This window comes from Eriocheir sinensis, chromosome 7 (genome assembly GCF_024679095.1).
Source record: "Eriocheir sinensis breed Jianghai 21 chromosome 7, ASM2467909v1, whole genome shotgun sequence".
NCBI classification, from domain to species: domain Eukaryota; kingdom Metazoa; phylum Arthropoda; class Malacostraca; order Decapoda; family Varunidae; genus Eriocheir; species Eriocheir sinensis.
In genome coordinates this window covers 17,747,575-17,771,417 of record NC_066515.1, presented here as the reverse complement: position 1 = coordinate 17,771,417, position 23,843 = coordinate 17,747,575, and the positions used below count along the sequence as shown (strand labels likewise).

The 23,843-nt window shown below is 44.1% G+C and overlaps 1 protein-coding gene across 1 annotated transcript in view; it reads right to left on the bottom strand.

Moving 5' to 3' along the window:
* Positions 1-287: 287 nt before the first annotated feature.
* The window catches only part of LOC126993789 (uncharacterized), a 151,259-nt gene continuing 127,703 nt past the window's right edge, over positions 288-23,843 (bottom strand). Inside the window, exons 6-8 of the mRNA XM_050852950.1 lie at positions 5,780-5,957; positions 3,891-4,027; positions 288-909 (exon numbers count right to left, since the gene is read on the bottom strand). Coding sequence (XP_050708907.1) covers positions 773-909; positions 3,891-4,027; positions 5,780-5,957 — 452 coding nt within the window. The 3' untranslated portion in view covers positions 288-772. The remainder of the gene's footprint in view (positions 910-3,890; positions 4,028-5,779; positions 5,958-23,843) is intronic.

Below are 23,843 nucleotides of genomic sequence, written 5' to 3'. Positions count from 1 at the left end.
CTCTGCCTCCTTCTCCTGCCTTGTTCTCCTCCTGCTTGTTCTCCTCCTCCACTTCCTCCTCTTTCTGCGCGTACTCTTACCCTCACTACTCCTCTTTCTTTTTTGTATTCCTCCTCTTACTCCTCCTTCTCCTCCTCCTCCCATTTATTTTCTTGCATTTTCCTTTACTCCTCCTTTTCCTCCTTCTCCTCCTCCTCCTTCTCCTGTTCCTCCTCCTCTTCATCATCGTAACACATGAAAATAAAACGTCTCGAATATTGAATTTTTGTATTTAGAAAACGTAGACATCATTGTAGGCTTATTAACACACGAGAAGGAATATGATGCATCGTGGGGCTCTCCGGCGTGTGTGTGTGTGTGTGTGTGTGTGTGTGTGTGTGAGTGTGTGTGGAATATTTTTTTGCGTTTTTCATTAATCTTTTTTTTTTGTTTGCCTGTGTGCGTACGTTCGTGTGTGCGTGTGCGATAGAACAAACAATATGGACGTGAACCCTTCCTGTTTTGTGTGCGTTTTTTCAGCCCGGGCGCGCGGCGTATTAACTCGTGTGTACACAAGGAAAAGAGTCAATATTCTCTGCGTGTACATGTACGGGAAAAACGCTCACCAGTATTAGTGTCAGTGTGTACATGTACGCCGCACACATGTAGACTTATGTAGGTAAGCGTAATGCATGTACGTTGAAATGTAGAAAAGCTTATGGAGAACAAGGACAGGTGTGGGAGGCGCGTTGGGCCCTCAAGTGAGGTGGGGGGCGGAGGGAGCACGCGGAGATCACCTGCCGTGGCCCAGGTGTGTCGGCCAGGTGAGGCAGGTGAGCAGGGCGACGAGCTGCCAGCGGGGGGCGGCGAAGGGGGCGGCGGCCGTGCTCTCAGGGGGGGCGTCGTGCTGCATGGCCTGGGAGTTCTCACCTGTGACGGGAGAGACAGGTGTGTGGGTGAAAGACAGACATACAGACAGACGGACAGACAGACAGACAACAGAAAGTTATAATATTGTAAAGTGAAAGAGAGGGTAACGAACACAGATTCCATAAACTAGTCCATGTATTTGTGTGTGTGTGTGTGTGTGTGTGTGTGTGTGTGTGTGTGTGTGTGTGTGTGTGTGTGTGTGTGTGTGTGTGTGTGTGTGCATTGCCCTAGTGCAGCATCATCAAGGCTTCACGGAGATCTATCTAATGTATGCAGATGTATACAAATAGTGAAAGTATACCCTAAGTCTCCTGCAACCACGGCCACAACCATCACACCGTCACCACCGCCACCACCACCACCACCACCACTGTGTCCCCTCCACCACCATAACACAAGAGATTACGGGGGAGTTGCAGCCGTTTCAACACTGCGACACGAAATACCGGGGACACGAATGTTACACCAACGCACACACACACTCACAGGATATACAGCGAGACACAGGTTATACAGCGATGCACGGGTTATACAGGCGCGCCGGGGATATGCAGGCACAAACAACGGTAACATAGGGACACGGAGGGCGGCCTGATTCAATTGTAAACACACCCGGGATATGAAGGGAAAGGGTGTATGCATGGGAACACAGGTGCTATGCTGGCCCTCACGCGCGCACACACACACACACACACACACACACACACACACACACACACACACACACACACACACACACACACACACACACACACACACACGTCAGATTCAAGAGTGCGTAATTTATGTTTTTTTTATTTTATTTATTTATTTTTATTTATTTTTTTTATTTATTTTTTGTAGTGAAGGCAAATGCGTGTTGTCAGTGTGAGTTATACTTTCTTTCATTCTTTTTTCTTTTGTCCTTTGAAATTGTCACTCTCTTTTTCCGTTCCCCGTTTCTTTTTTCCAGCCTTTTCTTTTTTCCCATTCTCTTTTTTGCGTTTTTCCCATTTTCTTTTTCCCATTTTTCCCATTTTCTTTTTTCCCATCTTCTTATTTTCAGCCCTTTCACACTTTCTGTTTTCTCATTCTCTGTTTTTCCATTTTTCCCTTTTCTTTTTTCCATTTTCTTTTTTCCATTTTTTTCCAGCCGGTGTACGGATTGGCTCTCACGGGGACCGACATTTTTACATTAAACAAAAAAACAAAAAAAAAGAAACAGACACACACATCTCACGTTTTCTCGGTCACGTCATTCCAACACTTTTCCTTTTTCACTTCCTGCACTTTTTTTTTCCACCACTTTTTTTTTTACCACCACTTTTTCTATTGTCTTTATTATCATCTTTAATTATCCATTTCCGCCCGTTGATAATTAGCTCACATTTGATTCCATTAGGCGCGGCGCGACCTAAAACCTTCATCTTTAATACCCATTTACCTGAGCCGCCAGACATAGAAAGCTTCCAAATTACCTTTTCACGTTGGACAGTAATCTGTGCAAAGTATCGAATTTTCATCCTTTTTTATGACGTGCACTCAGCTGGAGCTAAAGGTGCACGGAGGTGAGATGTGTGTTACTTGGGCTGCCTCACCTGGCCTGACTCACCTGTCCTGTGCCACCTTTCCTGGCTCACCTGTACGCCTCACCTGCATCATCACTCCACCTTTCTGACTTTTTCCCAACTTCTATTCATTTCTGCTTTAATTTACGTTTTTTTTTTTTTTTTTTTTCATTGTTTTATTTTATGCTTCCTTTTCTTTTCTGTGTGTTTGTCTATTTGTATGTCTGGGTTTAACTACCTATCTATCTATCTATTTATCTATCTGTCTAACTGTCTGTCTATCTGGCCTTTCGTCTCCGTTTGCGAACAATAAACACGGTGGTGGTAGAGGTGGTCGTTGAGGTGGTGGTGGAGGTGGTCGTTGAGGTGGTGGTGGAGGTGGTGGTGGTGGTGGTGGTGGTCGTGGTGGTGGTGACACAAGCAATATACCAAAAAATCATGATTGAATTAGTTGTTGATACACATTTTTTTATATAATATTTGAAACTGATGCCGCCACTGGTGTCCATTTTTTCCGAATATTTATACGCGTGGTAGGTGATACATTTTTTTACATCTGTTCGAGAATGAGTGGATGTTTTTTTTTGGGGGGGGGTGTATGTGTGAATATTTATGTAGTGTCTGATTTATTATCCATCGGTGTATTTACATGTGTGTGTGTGTGTGTGTGTGTGTGTGTGTGTGTGTGTGTGTGTGTGTGTGTGTGTGTGTGTGTGTGTGTGTGTGTGTTTGTGTGCTTTCTTTGTATGTGGAGCTTTTTAATTGAATACTGTGTGTGATTTTTCTTAAGAGGTGGTGAATAAATAAGGAGGAGGAAGAGAAGGAGATGAAAAGGAAATAAGAAGGAAAATAGGAAAAAGGATTGACCGTGATAGTAGTAGAAGTAAAACCCGGTAAATCTTTCATTGTGTGTGTGTGTGTGTGTGTGTGTGTGTGTGTGTGTGTGTGTGTGTGTGTGTGTGTGTGAAGATGATGTATTTTTTTTTTCTTTCGTATGTGTACAAACTGGAAGTCTGAATACGAAATGGCAAGCCTACCTGTCTATACCTGTGAATCATCAACGCAGTCAGGTGATTTTTTTTTATTTTGTTCATTTTCTTTATTTGTTTTTGTTTAATGTTTGTATTTTTTTTCGTTGTTTATCTATTTCTTTGCTGATTTTTTTCTGCTTATTTTATTTATTTGTTTAGTTTTTTTGATCATATTATTTTCTGTTTATTTTGTATATTTTCGTTTTTGGTTTATTTTAGTTTATTTATTTATCTGTCGCTTATCACGTTTTTTTTTCTGTATTTTGTTGATTTGTTGATTTCTTTATTATTTTTTATTGTTCTTTTTGGCTAATCATATGGATTTTTCTGTTTATTTTGTTTTTATTGTTTATTTCTGTTTTTATTTTGTTTTCTACTTCGGTGTGTAATAAAAAAAACTCACCTGCTATGACGTGGACGGTGACGGTATCGCTGGTGAAGTTACGATACCAGCAGGAGTAGCGGCCGGAGTCTGCGGGCGAGGCGTTGGCCACGTAGAGGCGGCTGGAGATGAAGCCCGCCGTCTCGTCCCCCTTCACGCTGGCCAAGGGATGACGGATAAGGGCGGTCAGGGATGTGGCTACCTTGAGAGTTACCTGCTCACTTGTTCTATCTGTGCTCCTGCCTGTTATTTCTTCGTACTTTTTCTGTCTATCTATGCTTTCGTCTATCACACACACACACACACACACACACACACACACACACGCACACGCACGTACAGACAGTGCTCGCCCACTCCCCTCACGTTTCACACTCTTTTCCTGTCTCAATACACCTAGGCACTCACGGTATTCACGATTTCCACGCACACACACACACACACACACACACACACACACACACACACACACACACACACACACACACACACACACAAAGCAGTCACTCGGTCACAATCAGGGCACCTCCATTCTCCCTCCTTTCTATCATTAACACGCTCAGGATTGATCAGAGACGCGGACATGAGACGTGCGAGGACTAACAAGGTGAAGCGGAGAAAGGAGAGCTGGAGGAGAGCCTGGAAAGGATGAAGGAGAAAATGCTCGGTAGAAGAAGAGAGGGTGCGAGAAGTGAGTTGGGTGAGAGGTGGAGATGTGTAAGATAGGCGAGAGGAATTGATGGAAAAAGGAAGCTGGAGGAGAGGAGGGAAAGGGTGAAGGAAAACATGCTGGCTAAAAGAGAGGATTCGAGAAGGGAGCTTGTTGAGAAGTGGAGATTTGAAAGATAGGCGAGAGGAATAGATAGAGGAAAGGGAAGCTGGAATAGAAAAATGCGATAGAAAGAACTAGCGAAAAATAAAAGATATGAAAAATGGATAATAAAGAATAGAAGAAGAAGGTCTGGCGTGGGCACTTTCTAGATCAGTCAAAATCTCAATATCAAAATTCATGATTCCATAAAGATAATCAATGTATAAAGTCCCAAATGTTCTTCCTTCAGCTCATTTCCTGACCTTTACTCACTTGATTTCGTACCTGTATTGTGATAAAGCTAACACCATCGCCTTCTTCGTCTACAGGTAACCCCTCTTCCACTACGGCTTTTCCGATACCCTACGCCCCTGTCCACCCAGCAGCGAATGGGTACCACGTATTAATCGGGGGCTGTGTCCCGTCTCCTGGGATATGTTCCCTTCTCCTATAATTCCTTCCCCTTCTGATGTTGCGCCGACTGAGCGAAACTTTCTTTCCCTCTTCCTCTAATGAACGTACGTGATACACCTTTCTTTTTAACCACCTGCACACACTTGATTTCGTCCCTGTATAGCTCTTCGGGTACCTGTGTCTACCCTTTAGTCCTAGGTGACCTTTTTTTCTAAGTCCAAAAGGGTACTGAAAATGGGTGATGCCGTTTTCGTTGCCTTAGTTAACTACCTGTACACATCTGATTTCGTCCTTTTTAGTGCACCATTCAAGTCTTAGGTGACCCCTTTTCTTTTAACGTTCATTAGGGTGCGTGAAATCCCTTTTTTGTGTTAGCTAACTACTTGTACCCACTTGAATCCGTCCCTGTATGTCTCTGAAGATACCTGTGTCAAATTTAAGTCGTATTTGATCCCTTTCCTTTAATTCCAAAAGGGTACGTGATGGCCCTGACCGCCTATAGACACCTGAGTCCGCCCTTTTATGGCTCTGAGGATACCTGTGTCAATTTTATAGTCCTGCGAGATCCCTTTAACCTTTCCCCTTCCGTACCCACCTGAACCCTTTGCTGTATGGCTCTGAGGATCCCTGTGTCAGCTTTAAAGTCCTGCGTGACCCCTTTTCTCTTTTCCCCTTCTGTACCCACCTGATGCCGCCCCTGGAGGTGTTGAAGGAGAGCACGGTGGGCCCCCTGCGCCAGGTGACGGGGCCGTGGGGGAAGGGCACCTGCTCCACGATGCACTTGAGCTCGATCATGCTGCCGCTGTTGTAGTGCTTCTCCTCCACCTGGTCCCCGCGCTCGTCCACCACGCGCGTCCTGGGCTCTGAGTGGAGGGAGCGGAGAGGAGTGAGTGGCCAGAATCAGGGGAGAAAGAGATAAGGAACGAGAAGGAGGAGGAGGAGGAGGAGAGTGGACAGGCAAGGAGACATATGGAAACGAAAGAAATGTCAGTAGGATAGGAGTAAATGGAAAAAAAAGGATAATAGAATAGGAGTTGAGGAAAATAATATAAGAAGGAAAATGGGCAAGAAGGAGAACATAGGAGAAATATATACTAAAAGATAAGATGGCAAGAGCATGGCAATGAATATATAAAAAAAAAAACGAATAACAGAATTAGTAACAAAAGTTCATGTTGTAACCCTGAATGTAATGTATTTAAAAGAAAGGAAGAGTGAGGTAAATGTTTCATGAAGAGGGGAAAAACAGCTATTTATTTTGCTTTTACAGAGATAGGAGATGAAAGGAAAGAGATGAACCGGAAATGAAGAAGATAGGGGTTACAGTCAAAGAGAAAAGGAGAGACTGAAATCAGAGAGCTGGGAGGGCGGAGGTGTGTTAAGTGTATGATAAGAAAAATGAGGTAAACAGCAGGAGGGGAGGAGGAAAAACCAGGAAAGAGGGGATGGTAATGAAGTGAAGGGAAGAAGGGGAAGAAGTGGAGAGAGAAGTGGCGGACACGGAAGGAAGTAGAGAGGGTAAGGAGATGAAAGGAAGGAATAAGAAGGGGACGAGAGAAAAGTGGAGGGAGGAGAAAATTGAAAGATAGACAGTGAGTGGAGGAGTAAGTGAACCTGAAAGACACTGAAGGAGGGAGGATAATGAATAGATGTTGGGAGTAAATAGAGGAACAAGGAAAAGAGATAAGTAATGAAAAAGAAGAGGAGATAAGAGGTGTGAGTATGAAGAAGGAGGAGGAAGAAGAAAGTGAGAGAGAGTGGCAAGGAGAGAGGGAGAGGAAGAGGAAGAGAGAGAGAGAGAGAGAGAGAGAGAGAGAGAGAGAGAGAGAATATTTGAAAACGTCGAAAAGCTTAAAATTAATTAGGAAAAAAATAAAGTGGGAATAATGGAGAATGAGAATGAGATGAGATAAAAGAAGAAAAGCGAATCAAATAAGTGAAAGCTCATTAGAACCCGAAAAAAAAACTATTAGATTCCTTGTTGAAATATTGATAAGGAGGAGATGGAAGTGGAGGAGGAGAAAGACAAGGAGGACGAGAATAAGGATAAAGAGAAGGAGTAGGAGGAGGAGGGAGACAAGGAGGATGAGGATAAGGATAAGGAGGAGGAGGAATATATGGAAGAGAAATGAGAGCGTAGGAAAAAGAGACAACAGTAATAAGAATGACTGACAAACAACTGGCAGGCGCGGACGGAAAGCAATGAATAAATAAAACGAAAGGAAAATTTTGCTAATGGAAAAATTTAGATCGAATTTTGAGTTTGTATCCTTAAAACGTTGAATCGAAAATAAACAGGTAGATAATGGATCAGAGCAAAACTATAAAAAAAAACATGTAAACACACACACACACACACACACACACACACACACACACACACACACACACACACACCAACACACACACGGAGGGTCTCAAAGCTGCAGGAACGAGAGCCGTATTTCCCTTCTATTGCCCATCTCCACATGTCCATCCCTTCTATCCCTTCCCTTGCCCATCACCCATTTCCCAAGCTCTCCTATGCCCTCCACTTTCCCCTCTTTCACACCCTATGCCTTAAAGAGGGAAAAGGGAATGAAGAAACCGAAGGGAAGGGAAGGAGAGAGAGAGAGAGAGAGAGAGAGAGAGAGAGAGAGAGAGAGAGAGAGAGAGAGAGAGAGAGAGAGGCGTGTCAATTATAATTATACGGTAACAAAAATTAGAGTTAAAAATTCAGTCAGTTCTTAATAGTCGGTCTTGTGCGGCGTGGCGATGAGTGGTGAAGAGGAGGAGGAGGAGGAAGAGGAGGAAAGCATTGTTTATGGGAGTTGAAAAATGTTAGAACGGATATCATAGAGTAATTTATTTGTACTTTATTTCTCCTCCATTTTAAACTGTCGCTTTCAATCACACACACACACACACACACACACACACACACACACACACACACACACACACACACACACACACACATTATCAAGGGAGCAGGTAATCCCGGTGATGTTCGGAAATGGCACTTTACGTCACACCTGCCCGCGTTACCTGCCCATCTCAATCCCGTGATGCGTGGGATTGGGACTAATTGGACGCTGCCCTTCCCCCCGTCCTTTTTTACCGAAAAATATCAATGCGAGGCAAACAAAACTAGAATGAAGTAGAAGACAATCCAAGAATAGAATTCATACATAAACATGGCTCTTTATTTATATCAGCTCTATACTGTACGTTCATCCACTGAAGAAAAGTAAAATATGTTTTCTTTTCTCTAGGTGTGGATAAGATGCAAATTACTTAAAATAGAAGAAAGGATATGCAATCTCTATGCTGTTCCCTCTTACTATCTCTATCCTAAATTCCAATCGAAAGGTGGATTTTGCGTCTACTTGTGCAACGACATCACTTGTTCTCGTGCCCATGACCTTGACTCTTCTGAATTTTCCACCATCTGGCTAAGACGTCACTGTCACTCCATTACTAAATACATCTGTGCTGTTTATCTCTCACCTAATTCTACCAACTATGTAAAATTCTATGAATATTTGAACTCTAAAGTGGGACACATCTTGACCCATTCTTCTTTCGCTGAAATCTCCATCCTAGGAGATTTCTATATTTACAACCAGCTTTGGCTTTCATCCTCTTTCACTGACCAGCCTGGTGAACAAGCCTTCAATTTTGCTATTCTCAACGATCTAGAGAAGGTGGTTCAGCACCCTACACGTATTCCCGAGCGCCTCGGAGATACGCCCAACATTCTAGACCTCTTCCTAACCTCTAATCATTCAGCTTACTCTATCAAACTGTTCTCTCCGTTGGGTTCCTCCGATCACGATCTTATTTCGGCATTCTGTCCTATCGCTCCTGTACAGCCTCAGAACCCACCGAAGAGGCGATGCTTCTGACATTCTGCGTCCGCTCGGTGGGACGACCTGAGGATGTACTTCTCCGATTTCCCGTGGAATGTTTACTGCTTCCAGTAGACAGACCCATCTGTGTGTGCCCAACGCATCACAGAGGTGATTGTCTCTGGAATGAAGGCACACATTCCACGTACTTTCTCCACACCTCATGCTAAGAAACCTTGGTTCAATCATGCTTGCTCTCGTGCTATCAAAGATAGAGGCAGCTCACAAAAGGTACCAGAGCTTTCGCACTCCTGCTAATCATGATCTTTACAATCCCTCCTGGAATCGTGCCAAATCTATTCTCCGACTTACCCAAAACTCTTTCATTAATAGAAAATGCGGCAACCTTGCTTTTTCTAATTCTTTCCGAGACTTCTGGCACCTAGCCAAAAATATCTCCTCCAACTTCACTTCTTCATGTTTTCCTCCTCTCCTTAACCCTGACGGCAGCACCGCCGTCTCATCTATTTCTGAGCTCTTCTCTCAAGCTTTCTGAAAAACCTCCACTTTGGACGATTCTGAGCATATTCCTCGTACTCATCCTCCCTCTGACTCCTTTATGCCTGTTATTAAGATTCTTCATAATGATGATTTCTATGCCCTCTCTGACCTCAACCCTCAGTAGGCTTATGGGCCTAATGGAGTGCCTCCTATTGTCTTTAAAAACTGTGTTTCCGTGCTGACACCCTGCCTGGTCAAACTCTTTCGTCTTTGCCATTCAACATCTACCTTTCCTTTCTGCTGGAAGTACGCCTTCATTCAGCCTGTGCCTAAGAAGGGTGACCGTTCTAATCCCTCAAATTACCACCCTATAGCTTTACTTTCCTGTCTATCTAAAGCTTTTAAACCAATCCTTTTCCGGAAAATTCAAAAGCATCTATCCACTTCTGATCTTCTATCTGATCGCCAGTATGGGTTCCGCAAGGGGCGTTCAACTGGCGATCTTCTTGCGTTCTTAACTGACTCTTGGTCATCCTCTCTTAGCCATTTCGGTGAAACTCTCTCAGTTGCTCTAGAATCTAGATATATCGAAAGCTTTCGATAGAGTCTGGCATAACGCTTTGCTTTCTAAAATACCCTCCTTCGGATTCTACCCTTCTCTCTGCTCCTTTATCTCCAATTTCCTTTCCGGTCGTTCTATCTCTGCTGTGGTAGACGGTCACTGTTCTTCCCCTAAACCTATCAACAGTGGTGTCCCACAGGGCTCTGTCCTATCACCCACTCTCTTCCTGTTATTCATCAATGATCTTCTTTCTATAACAAACTGTCCTGTCCACTCATACGCTGACGACTCCACTCTGCATTATTCAACTTTTTTCAACAGAAGACCCTAACAACAAGGATTGCAAGACTCCAGACTGGAGGCTGCAGAACGCTGAACCTCAGACCTTGTTCTTATTACCGACTGGGGTAAGAGGAACCTTGTGTCCTTCAACGCCTCAAAAACCCAATTTCTCCACCTATCAATCGACACAATCTTCCAAACACCTAGCCCCTATTCTTCGACAACACTCAGCAGTCACCTTCTACATTAAACATCCTCGCCCTATCTCTCTTACTAAATCAGCTTCTTCGAGGTTGGGCGTTCTGTATCGTCTCCGCCAGTTCTTCTCCCCCTCACAGATGTTTTCCATTTATAGGAGCCTTGTCCGCCCTCGTATGGAATATGCATCACTCGTGTAGGGGGGCTCCCCTCACTCTCTTGGACAGAGTGGAGTCTAAGGATCTTCGTCTCATCAGCTCCCCTCCTCTTACTGACACTCTTCTACCTCTTGAATTCCGCCGCAGTGTTGCATCTCTTTCTATCTTCTGTCGATATTTGCATGTTGACTGCTCTTCTGAACTTGCTAACTGCATGCCTCCCCCCCTTCCGCGGCCCCGTTGCACTCGACATTCTACTCTAGCTCATCCCTATACTGTCCAAACTCCTTATGCAAGAGTAAACAAACATCTCCATTCTTTCATCCCCTTCACTGGTAAACTCTGAAACAGCCTTCCTTCGCTTGTATTTCCTCCTGCCTATGACTTGACCTCTTTCAAGTGGAGTGTATCAAGACACCTCTCCACCCAAAATTGACCTCTTTTCTGGCCACTCTATACTTTTTGTTTATCGGAGCAACGATTATCGGGCTTTTATTTTCTACACTTTCTTTTTGTTGCCCTTTAGTTGTTTCCTGTGCTCTAAAAAAAAGTACGTATAGGAAGCAATGTGTGGCGAAAGAGGATCAGGGTAGGTAAAAATTGGAGGTGAATAAGAATAGAGAGAGTGAGGGAGGGGACGACGTGGAAGGAGGAGGGAAGGAGGAAGAAGGAGAGATGTAAATTACTTTAAATGGAAGAAAGGATATGCAAGAACGTATTGGAAGCAATGTGTGGCGAAAGAAGGGGCCGGGTAGATGAAAAAACAGCGGGGAATGTCAGTAGAGAGAGAGAAGGAGGGGACGAAGAAGAAGAAATTATGTAAAATACGTAAAATAGAAGAAAAGATATGCAAGAAGAGGGTCGGGGTAGATGAAAATAGCGTGGAATGAGAGTAGAGAGAATGAGGGAGGTGAAAACAACGGGAATAAGAGTAGAGTGAGGAAGGGGATGGTTTGGAAAAGAGGACGAAAAGGACAAAAGTGGAGCAGGTATTCCATTTGGATGAGCCGTTATAATCTCTGGTGAGAGCCTTGTTAATCAAAGGTATTGACACACACACACACACACACACACACACACACACACACACACACACACACACACACACACACACACACACACACACACACACACACACACACACACACACACACACACACACACCTCTCCCCCCCCACACACACAGACACCCACACACACACACACACACTCACACACACACGTAGAGAGAGAGAGAGAGAGAGAGAGAGAGAGAGAGAGAGAGAGAGAGAGAGAGAGAGGTGGGTATGCTATCGTAATCGCGTGTGTTTGCTGAAATTAATAAAGTGGAGCGGTGATCGGCCCGAAATGTGAATAATATCCGAGGAGCAATTATTGGCTCAGGCAGGAATAATGGAGATGTAATTGTTGACGGTGCAGCAGACTGATGTTAGGGATTTCCTTTATCGAAATATGTTAACCTTTATTGAGTTTGTTTTTTAACCTTTCGTGTGGTGTGTCGTTTCTATTGTAATTAACCGGCGTGATTATTAGATTCCGTGCTAATAATATATGACGCCCATGACGCTTTTTATCTCAGTTTATTAATTTGCACGATTATTGTGTAGGTGTTTGCTTTATCTGAGAGGAAAGGGAATGTATTATTCTTAAGTTTGGTGCTAATAATATATAGGGCGTATGACACTTTTTCTTTGTCAATTTAATCATTTGTACGATTATTGTGTAGGTGTTTGCTCTATCTGAGAGGAAAGGGAATGCATTGCTAGTGTAATAAACTAATGCCAGATGATATATGTGAGGAATGGCCATAACAATACAATGATTTCGATGGTTGTATGAAAATTCCTCAGTCTGGTCCATAACAAGTAAGTGAAATACGACACGCCGCGACCGTAGAGTTTATTAAAAATCTCACGCGCCCTGACGAATGTGGAAATAATGAGTAACGCAAGCACGGAAATGAAAAACAAAAACATCTAAGAGAGAAAGACAAAATGCGGCCTCAAATCACGCCCTCACGAGCACTCCCTGGTTGCTCCCTGACGCGGGTTTCTGGAGATTGCACGGAAAAAATTAACGTCTCCGGGAATGTTGGCGAAACGACGAAACTTTTAAAAAATTCGGTCATCGTTGAAAATACTTGTGTCTTTACAATGTGGAGAGAGAGAGAGAGAGAGAGAGAGAGAGAGAGAGAGAGAGAGAGAGAGAGAGTGAGTTAGAAAGTTAGATAGATAGATATACATAAAGATAGATAGATAGACATATAAATTACAGAGAGAGAGAGAGAGAGATATAAAGTTAGATAAATAGATAGATATACATAAAGATGGATAGATAGACATATAAATTACAGAGAGAGAGAGAGAGAGAGAGAGAGAGAGAGAGAGAGAGAGAAATGCGAGACCTATTGAATATTGATATTATTTAATGATTCATATTATTAATCACACAATTCGTTTTCACCAACAGTGTAATTAATCTGATGCATTTAATTTTATTCCAATATAAAAACACATCATGTCCCTGTCGGCGATTGTTCTTCTCTCATCAGCATTCATTAATACTTTTGACTCTTTCTTTTGTTCCTTTTATCTCTTTTATCCCTTTCCCTTTTTTTCCAATACCCGCTCCTCTCTTTGCTTCTCCTTACTATCCTTTCTTATCTGTTTCTTTTCCAATTTATTTTTTAACATGTCCCTGCTTGCCCTGTTTGTTAACCTACTTTTTCTTCCCTTTCTGCTATCTCTTTCTCCTCCCGATATTCTCCTCTCCTTTCCTCTCCTTTATATCTCTTCCTATCTGTATCTTTTTCCCTTTCTTAAACTAGCACTTCCTCCTTCCTTGTTTGCCCTCTTTGTTAACTCTTCTTTTCTTCCCTTTCCCCTCTCTCTCTCTCTCTCTCTCTCTCTCTCTCTCTCTCTCTCTCTCTCTCTCTCTCTCTCTCTCTCTCTCTCTCTCTCTCTCTCTTCTCCGTCCCATCTAACCCATATAATCCCTATTTATTGCGTGTTCCCTTCAGAGCAACGTCCTATCAACCACAAGAGCCTCCGTGACATCAACCTCGTATCTCAGGCCTCCCCTCCTTCATGCTGGCCCCCCCTTGACGCCGCTTCCCTCCCCACCACACCCCAACCCTCCCCCTCCTCTTCACCAAACCTCCTACGCACCCCATCCTATACTCTCTCGCAGCCACTCACATCACCCCTTCTCTGCCCACTACACAATGGTCTCCTCTTCCAGACATTCACTTCTATATTGCCTCACACACTTACACACACACTTAAACTCCCTCCCTCCTATACACATACCTGTCACTCCCCCTTACTCTACTCACCATGATCTCACACACTTGCAGACTTGCATTAACCTAACCTAACCTATCCTAACTTAACCTGACCTGACCTTACCTAACTTAACCTTACAAAACCTAACCTGACCTAACCTCTCCTAACCTAACTTATCCTAACATGACATGACCTGACCTTACCTAACATAACCTAACCTAACCTAACCTGATGTTACCTGACCTAACCTAACCTAACCTGACCTAACCTCTCCTAACCTAACCTATCCTAACTTAACCTGACCTGACCTCACCTAACCCCACATAACTTAACCTGACGTGACCTGACGTGAGCTAACCTAATCTAACCTAACCTTACCTAACCTGGCCCTTACTCCCACACACACACCTGTCACCCACTCCTTCTTTACATACTTGAAACTTCTCCTACAACACACTTTACACCTGTTCCCTAGCCCTCCTCCCCATCCACCTTTACCTGACTGCATATACACCTTTGCACTTACAGTCTCATCTTCTCCAACACTAACATCTGTCTCCACTCCACCCACCTCCATACTCCTCTACCTCCATACATTTCTGACACAATTCCCCTTTGCACTTTGATCTTCTCTAACATTAAACACCTATCCCCTCCCACCCACCCCTCTCCCACCCCTCCCTGCCATCTGCCTGCTCCATCCATTAGTATCTCTTCGTTCTACTGATAACACGCGACAACCAGCCAGGAGAAGGAAAGCAAAAGTTAGGAGGGTCTCAAGGGTCGTGGAAAGGTTGAGAGTTAGCGGTACCGGGCTCGATTCCTTTTATATGCCTTTGGGGGGGGGGGGGGTTGAGGTGGGGGTTGTGGTGTTATTGTTGTTTTTGTTGTTGTTAGTGTTTTGGGTTGTGTTTGTATAGGGGGATTTGTTGAAGTGTTTTGTTGTTGGTATGTTTGTGTATGGTTCCTGTTGCTCGCTGTTACCTCACCTCCCCTCACCCCCTCTCACACACACTCTCTCTCTCTCTCTCTCTCTCTCTCTCTCTCTCTCTCTCTCTCTCTCTCTCTCTCTCTCTCTCTCTCTCTCTCTCTCTCTCTCTCTCTCTCTCTCTCTCTCTAGTCAGCACGGCCTCACGAGAGTGTTTCAGAGAGTGTGCCAGGGTTACGGTGATGCTGCGGGGGAGAGCGAGCCGGCACACACACACACACACATACACACACACACACACACACACACACACACACACACACACACGCACACACACAGGAGGGAGGTCGGTGGGTACACATCAACCTAAAACAAAGATAATGTATTCCAACTCCACACTGATCATGAAGGATAGGAAAATAGATCAAAGAATAATCATAATAGGATCCGTCAACACTGCAGGGCTGAATCTCTAACTGACAACGTGATAGGTTAGAAAATGGGATCAATTACGCTCTTTTTCATTGCTCTTTTAAACCTCTTTCCCTTTAAACTAACTGGAGAATAAAACTGATTCCCTCCTCCCTTCCTTCATTCCTCCTTCCCTCGTTTCCTCTCTTACTTCTCCCTTCTTCCTTTTCCTTCCGTCTCTCTCCTCCCTTCCCTACCATTCTCTCCCTCCCGCACTCCTTCCCTCCCTCCTCCCCCGTCAAAAAAGGAGAGGTGGAGGTTTGGAAATAAGATCGGTTACTTATTTCATACGTCCTTTAAACCTCTTCCGCCTTTAAGCCATCAGCAGACTAAAATCAGAAAGGGAAAGGCGCAGTGTGTGTGTCACGGGAAAGAAAGGCAATAATATAACACCATTTGGGTCACGCGAGACTTTATTCGCGTCCCTTGGAAGTTTTTATCGGGCCTTGTATCACGCGCCCGCCACCTGCGTTATGCGAGGCGGCGCAGGGAGGTGGAAACTACATTAGGGAAAACGATGCACTCCTTTCTTTAAATGGGGAAACTATGAAGACTCGAGGAGAAGTCTTTAGGAGAGAGAAATAAAGATGAAACCTGATCGGGGAAAGAGTTACGCCTCACCCACCTTCGCCACGCCTCTGGGAAACGCTGTCCAGAGCCGAATTTGGGAGTTGTCACGATAAGGGAACGAGGGGAGGGAGAGGGGAGAGTTAAGAGGGAGGGTTAGAGGGGAGAGTAAGAGGAGAGCTTGGAGAAGTGTAAGGCGAGAGTAAGGGAGAGGGGAAGAGAGGAGGGAGTAGAGTAATAAGAGGAGAGTAAGAGAGTGAGAGGAAACTAAGGGGAGAGTCAGGAAGAGAAGAGGGAGAGGGAGAGTAAAGGGGAAAGGTGCAGAGGAAGGAGAGAAGGATGAGTGAAAAAAGTTGGAGGAAATGGGAAAAAAGGAACGGCTAGAGAGGAACAGAGGCATGAAGGGAAGATTGGGTATTTGGGAGATGGGAAAAAGGGCGTGAAGGCAATAGGAAAGGAAAGGAGAGAAATTCATATACCCTGTCTATCTATCTGTCTTTCTATCTATCTATATACCTGTCTATATCTATCTATCCTTCCATCTATCTATATCTTTCGCTCTGTCAACCTGTCTATTTGCATCTTTCCATCTGTCTGTCTTTTTAACTTTCTATCTATCTTATCTCTCTATCTGTATATTTCTACCTCTTTCTTTCTCTTCTTGCATCAGTAAGTCGCCGAGGAAGCAAGATTCTATTATAACAACTTTATCTATCTATCTATATATCTGTCTATATTTATCTGTCTTTCCATCTATCTATATATTTCGTTCTATCAATTTATCAATTTGCATATTTCCATCAGTCTGTCTTTTTAACTGTCTATCTATCTTATCTCTCTTTCTGTATTTTCCTACCTCTTTCTTTCTCTTCTTGCATCAGTAAGTCGCCGAGGAAGCAAGATTCTATTATAGCAACTGTATCTATCTATCTGTATATCTGTCTATATTTATCTGTCCTCCCATCTATCTATATCTTTCGTTCTGTTAACCTATCTATTTGCATCTTTCCATCTGTCTATCTTTTTAACTGTCTCTCTATTTTATCTCACTATCTGTATCTTTCTACCTCTCTCTTTCTCTTCTTGCATCAGTAAGTCGCCGAGGAAGCAAGATTATATTATAGCAACTGCATCTATCCATCTGTATATCTGTCTATATTTATCTATCCTTCCATTCATCTATATCTTTCGTTCTATCATCCTTTCTATTTGCATCTTTCCATCTGTCTGTCTTTTTAACTTTCTATCTATCTTATCTCTCTGTCTGCATCTTCCTACCTCTTTCATTCTCTTCTTGCATCAGTAAGTCGCCGAGGAAGCAAGATTCTATTATAACAACTTTAGAACGACTTACGCCCTCCGTCCCCTCCCCCCCTCCCCCCCCAACGTAATGGCCCCGCCCCGGGTGTTCTATTCCGCTATTACGAGGAAAACGGAATGCCCAAGTTTTAATTGTCACGGAAGACGTGTTTAAGAATGGCCGCAATGCACTTGAACTTGTTATTTTTTGACAGTGACGAATTTATTTAGACTTTCATTATACTGTGTTGATAGAAAATAAATTGTTTAGGTTCTTCTTAGTTAATAAAGTACAGGAGTCTTTATAGGCAAAACACGCAGGGGATATGAAAAGTTTGCAATATTTCTTTTACTCTCTTATGGCTGCTCTTTACTTTTATCTTTCATGGGAGCGGCGAGTAGCGGGCTTTTTTTGCACTCTTTTTGTTGCCCTTGAGCGTGACCTTTGATGTAAAAAAAAAATAGTTAAAGATGAATTGCCTTGGTAATAAGATAATGATAATCAAGTTAGTGACATAGTCGCGAACTTTCAACATTTTAGAAGCGATATATTTACGTACTTAGATAAAAAGTTTCGGATGACACCAAAGATCGTTGTAACTCAAAACCTTCTGTACACTCGAAACATTAATCGTGTCTTCATGAGCGTATACGATAACGGCAGAAGAGGGAATAGCAAACGATGCCCAGGTAAACGGAACCAAATACCTGGGCTAAACAAGGCCAATCGAGCCAGTTACCAGCGCGATAACAGGAAAATCAGAGGAGAGTGAAAGGAAATAGAGATAGAGATAGAGAAAGAGGAAGAGTAAAGGGAGAGTCAGAGGAAGAGTGAGGGGAGCATGAGGGGAAAGCTAAAGGCAGATAAAGGGGAAAGGAATGTAGGAAGGAGAGGAGAAGGAGGGGAAAGGTAGAGAAGGAATCATGGGAGAGTCAGAGGAAGAGTGAGGGGAACATGAAGGGAAAGCTACAGGAAGATAAAGGGGAAAGGAATGTAGGAAGGAGAGAAGAAGGAGGAGAAAAATGGGAAGAAACGGGAAAATGAACAGTGAGAGGAAAGTAAAGGGAGAGGTAGAGAAGGATTCATGGGAGAGCCGGAGGAAGAGTGAGGAGAACATGAAGGGAAAGCTACAGGGAGATAAAGGGGAAAGGAATGTAGGAAGGAGAGAAGAAGGAGGGGAAAAATGGGAAGAAAGGAATAGTTAGAGGTAAGGAAGGGGAGAGTTAGAGAAAGAGGAAGAGTGAGGGGAGCATGATGGGAAAGCTAGGATGAGATAAAGGGAATGAAGGAAGAAGAGAAGGAAGAGGGGAAGGTGGACCGTGGAAGCAACTCAAGGGCAAAAACAAAAGAAAAAAAACACCTGCTAATCGTTGTTCATGTAAAAGAAAACAATTGAGTGGCCGCTGTTTGCATAGTGGCGCCGCGATGCACACGTCCCGTACAGATTTTCTAAAAGAGTAGAACTGCCAAGCCACACTCCTGTCACACGTTATTTAAAAAGGAGTTCAAATTGCATAACTGGGTTGCGTACAGTGGAATTAAATAACGGCGACGCGCATGTCATTGTTCGAAGCCATGATGTGTGAATATGTTGTTTCTTTTTTTTTTTTTTTTTTTTTTTACTTTCTCTTACCTTTTGACGAACACGAAATCTGATTATATTTTTTCTCCTTTTATTCGTAACATTTTCTTCATTCTTTGTTTTAGAATTACATGCTGGTAGCAGGCAGGCGCGCGCGCACACACACACACACACACACACACACACACACACACACACACACACACACACACACACACACACACACACACACACACACACACACACACACACACACACACACACACACACACACCATCGCAACTCGTCACTTTAAAACGAAGCAAATAAAACAAAATTGGAACACACTATACATTCTTTTAGACAATTCTCTCTCTCTCACCTTTTCTCACCTGCAGCCCAGAAAGAGATTTAGTTATCGGGTTTTGTATTTTTTTTATCACGAAGCAAAAATTGTAGCTTTCTTTTTTTCTGTTTTGTGTGTGGGCGTCGACCGACAGATTGAAAAGATGCAGTGGCGATGTTAAAAGATTTCTATAATTTTTGGGTGGAGAGGCGGAGGAGGATGAGGAGGATGAGGAGGAGGAACACAAAGGAACACAAAGGAAGAACAAACAACAGCAGACCTGATGGTCCTCACGAGTCTGTTTGTGACAAGCTACACTAACTATCTAATCAAAGGTGGAAGATTAAGGACAGCAAAGGTGAAGGCTTCTCCCTCCCCTTCCCCCGTCTCTCCAGCCAAAGCTGGCAGGAAGGGAAAAAGAACCATGCAGCATGGAAAAAAACTGCATGGAAATTATGTAGGAAAGAGGAAAGAACTACCATTACTGCTACCACTAACCGGGCGATAAAAACGGACAAGGACACCAGTATTCGAAAGAACTTAACGTTATTACGACAATGAGTAATATCTTAGTTGCTAGTTGGATTAAAAATACTTGTCTAATCTATTCTTGAAGGCCGTAACTGTTATACTCTCAACGACATCACAGGGTAGAGAGTTCCAAACATTAACGACTCGATTGAAGAAAAAGTGTTTGGCTTCGTGCGACGAGAATCTTTTACCACTTATCTTGAAATTGTTATTTCTTCTTGTTCTATTTGATCGATCAATTGGAAAGTAATCTTCCGCATTAATATTACTGAATCCTTTAAACATTTTAAACACTTCTATTAGATCGCCTCGCATTCTTCGTTTTGATTGGCTGAATAAATTTGCTTTTTTAAGCCTTTGTTGATAAGATAAATTTCTCAACCTTGGAATCATTTTTGTTACTCTCCGTTGAACCCGTTTTAACTTTTCTACGTCTTTTCTGTAATAGGGAGACCAAGACTGTACACAGTACTCTAGACGGGGTCGAACCAGCGAATTATACAGTTTTAATACTATTTTTTTCCGATTTATTATTAAAGACTCGTCCGATGAAGCCAACCAACTTTTAACTACCTCTGAACAATGCTGGCCGGGCTTTAAATCGCTTGATAAAGTAATTCCAAGATCCTTTTCTTTACTTACTGCAGAAAGTTGTTGACCATTCATTACGTACTGAACGCGATTGTTACTGTTTCCGATGTGTAACACTTTACATTTGTCAACGTTAAGTTTCATTTGCCATTGCTTGGCCCAACCGCATGCTCTGGTGAGGAATCGCGGCCGTTGCCTTACCCGTCATGCAACCGGCGCGTGCCCAAACGACCCAGACACCACCCACCCCCCTACCACCCACCATCCCATCAACCCCATCCACCCATTGCCTAAACACAACCAGCTGACCGATAACCAAGACCACCCACACCTCCCCTTCCCTCTCCCCAGGACGAGGAGGCTTTGAGACACCACACCACACCACACCACACCACACCACACACCTCCCCTTCCCTCTCCCCAGGACGAGGAGGCTTTGAGACACCACACCACACCACACCACACACCTCCCCTTCCCTCTCCCCAGGACGAGGAGGCTTTGAGACACCACACCACACCACACACCTCCCCTTCCCTCTCCCCAGGACGAGGAGGCTTTCAGACACCACACCACACTACACCACACCACACCACACACCTCCCCTTCCCTCTCCCCAGGACGAGGAGGCTTTCAGACACCACACCACACTACACAACACCACACCACACACCTCCCTTCCCCTCCCCAGGACGAGGAGGCTTGCACAACAGCAATAGCATCCACCAATCAACAATAGCCACAAAAAACAATAGGGGGGGCAAAGTCCGACTGTCACTTCCTCGCAGTGCCCCCCGGGTAACGCTAACGACAGCGGCGAGGCCACGACAGGCCAGCACGCCGGTGGTGGAGGAAGACCCTTGCTTTAGAGCCTCGTGCCCGGCCTCGGAACGGACGGATTCTACGGCATCGAGCCAGGAACGGAAATGGCTTACGGGACAGACCACGCAGCAGACTAAAGGCAGCGAGGCTGAAATGTGGAGCTGTAGGAGAAAGAGAAGAACTAATTGACCTGATGAAAGAGAAGCATTGGGATGTTGCAGGTCTGACTGAAACCAGCGCCAAACATCAGGGCAAAAAGATACTACACGAGAATTATATAACGCTTTCTGGCGGGGCAGGTGATGGACGGCACGGAGCGGGGTTTGCGATGACGCCTGAAACGAGGGAGCGAACACTGAATGTCGAGTGTGTCCGTAACAGGACCAGCGGGGTGACAGGCAAGTTGAAATAGCAAGAAATAGATTAATAATAATAATAATAACTAGCGGGACCCGTGGATACACCACGGTAATGCTCGTAATCCTCCTTCTCTTCCTCTTGATCCTCTTCTAAATCTCTTAATCCTCTTCTTCCTCCTCGTAAACCTCTTGTAAATTTCTTAATCCATTTTTAAAACTCGTAATTCTCTTACATTTCCTCTTAATCCTCCTCTTAACCTTTTAATCCTCTTTCTTTTCCTCTTAATCATTTCTTAAACCTCTTAATCCACTTCCTTTTCCTCTTAATCCTCTTCTAAATTTCTTTATCATCTTCCTCCTACTCGTAAACATCTTGTACACCTCTTAATTTTCTTCAAAAACTCGTATTCTTCTTCCATTTCCTCTTAATCCTCTTGCAAACCCCTTAATGTGATTCGAGTCGGGTTTTGCGCGGGTTGAATGCTCCCTCACGGTGGAGCTGCTGGTGTTCTCGCTTTCCCGTTTTTTGGCTTTCGAAGAGCCACTTGGTCACAGAGCAGCCTTCCGAAACGGGCTGCTCCAACAGGGTTTAAGTGGATGACATCGGCAAGGAACAAGTCCGAATCGTAGTAAAAACTGTTCCACAAGTTAGCGAACTGGACGTTTTCTTGTGATCAAAGGGACTGAAGTCTGTTGTTCGTGCTGAAGGCCTTACTGTAAAAGCCAGATTCGGCACCGACCCTCGGGAGGGCTCCTGAGATTATGATGTTACTGGCATCCGTTTTTCGCTTATACTGCTTGATCATGCGGCGGTATTTATCGAGCAGTTCCTCAGAACGGGTTGTCTTTACGTCATTTGTCCCCGCGTGAATGATAAAGAGGGTGTTTCGGTCGGCATTTCTCGTGACATCATCGCACGCTGCAGTGATGTCGTCCAGTCTGGCACCTGGATAGCAGTAACGTTTTCTGCGGCCGTTTGATGAACGACCACAGAACTCAACCAGCTAGCCACGCACCATGGAGTCCCCAACTAGGCGGATCTCAAACTCATCCTCCATGGTGTCTGTCAGCACCTGAAACCTGTTGAAGGTAGTGGGGGTCAGTAAATGTTTGGTTGCCTGCTTCGGTTTGGCTCCATTCCTTACAGGTTGGAGCCCGACATCCTGTGAAGCAGGAAGAGAACCGTTTTGGGGGGCAGGCTGGTGGTTAGCCTGTGAAGCAGGCTGGGGGTTAGCCTGTGAGGCAGGCTTGGGGTTAGCCTGTGAGGCAGGCTGGGAGTTAAACTGTGAGGCAGGTAACGCGTCCTCCCATGAAGCAGGAGGGTCGTTTGGAAGGGGCAGTCTCGGTGGAGGAGAAGGAAGAGTAGGAGCCGTAAGAGTAGGAGGAGGAGGACGACGAAGAATAGAAATAGTAGTAGTAGTAGTAGTAGTAGTAGTAGTAGTAGTAGTAGTAGTAGTAGTAGTAGTAATATTAATGATAACAAACTATAATAATGACAATACTAACCCTAACAACAAAGATACTAATAACGAAATTAATAACGTTAATCATAATAGTATAACATTAACACGCTTGTAATACTGGAACAGAGGGAGGCTGATAAAAGAGCAGGGAATTACAGGCCGTACAGGTGAATCAGGTAATACAGGTAATGCACGCAGGTAAATTGGTCGCAGGTGGATAATTACGACGAGGATTAAAAAACGGCTCGGTGTGAATGGCGAGGCGTAACCATTTCCATCCATTACATATCATCCTCGCTCTGCTCCTCCATTTCCTCTCTCTCCCTCCCTCTCGCTCGCTCTCGCTCTCTCTCTCGTTCTCACTCCCACTCAGACAAATAGGCTCATTCTACTTCGTCGGCCGTTCCGTTTTCGTGGTGATGACGCCTGTATAATAATTCCTTTTCCTAATTAGTTTTATTACGAAAGAGAGAGAGAGAGAGAGAGAGAGAGAGAGAGAGAGAGAGGAAGAGAGAGAGAAAGGGGACTCTAGCAGGCGAGGTCATGGTCACAGGCAAATCAATAACATCATATCAACACTCACGTTCGCTCAGAGAAATTATGTTGATGGGAATGAAAAATAAGTTCACAAAAAAAAAGTAACTGCATCTCAAAATTTCTTCCCCGTGATATGGTTTTGACTGACCCGAAAACTTCCCGTGAAAAGTCGAACTGGACAGACAGAGGCAAGCAAAAACACGCACAGAAGTAAATGAACAGGAAGACAGACAGACAGAGACAGCCGAATGAACAGCCAGACGGACAGATAGACGGCCGGAGCGTGAGGCAAACTCCGGATTGGCTGAACTGTGAGGCGTATCAGCCCACCTGTTAAGACAACTAAATCAAGCCGACAGGTGATGTATCCCTTTTGTCAGACATCCAATTAAACGGAAAGCGAAGGAAAGCGAAGGAAAGCAGAATGATATAAAAACAAGGATACTAAAGAAAGGAAGAG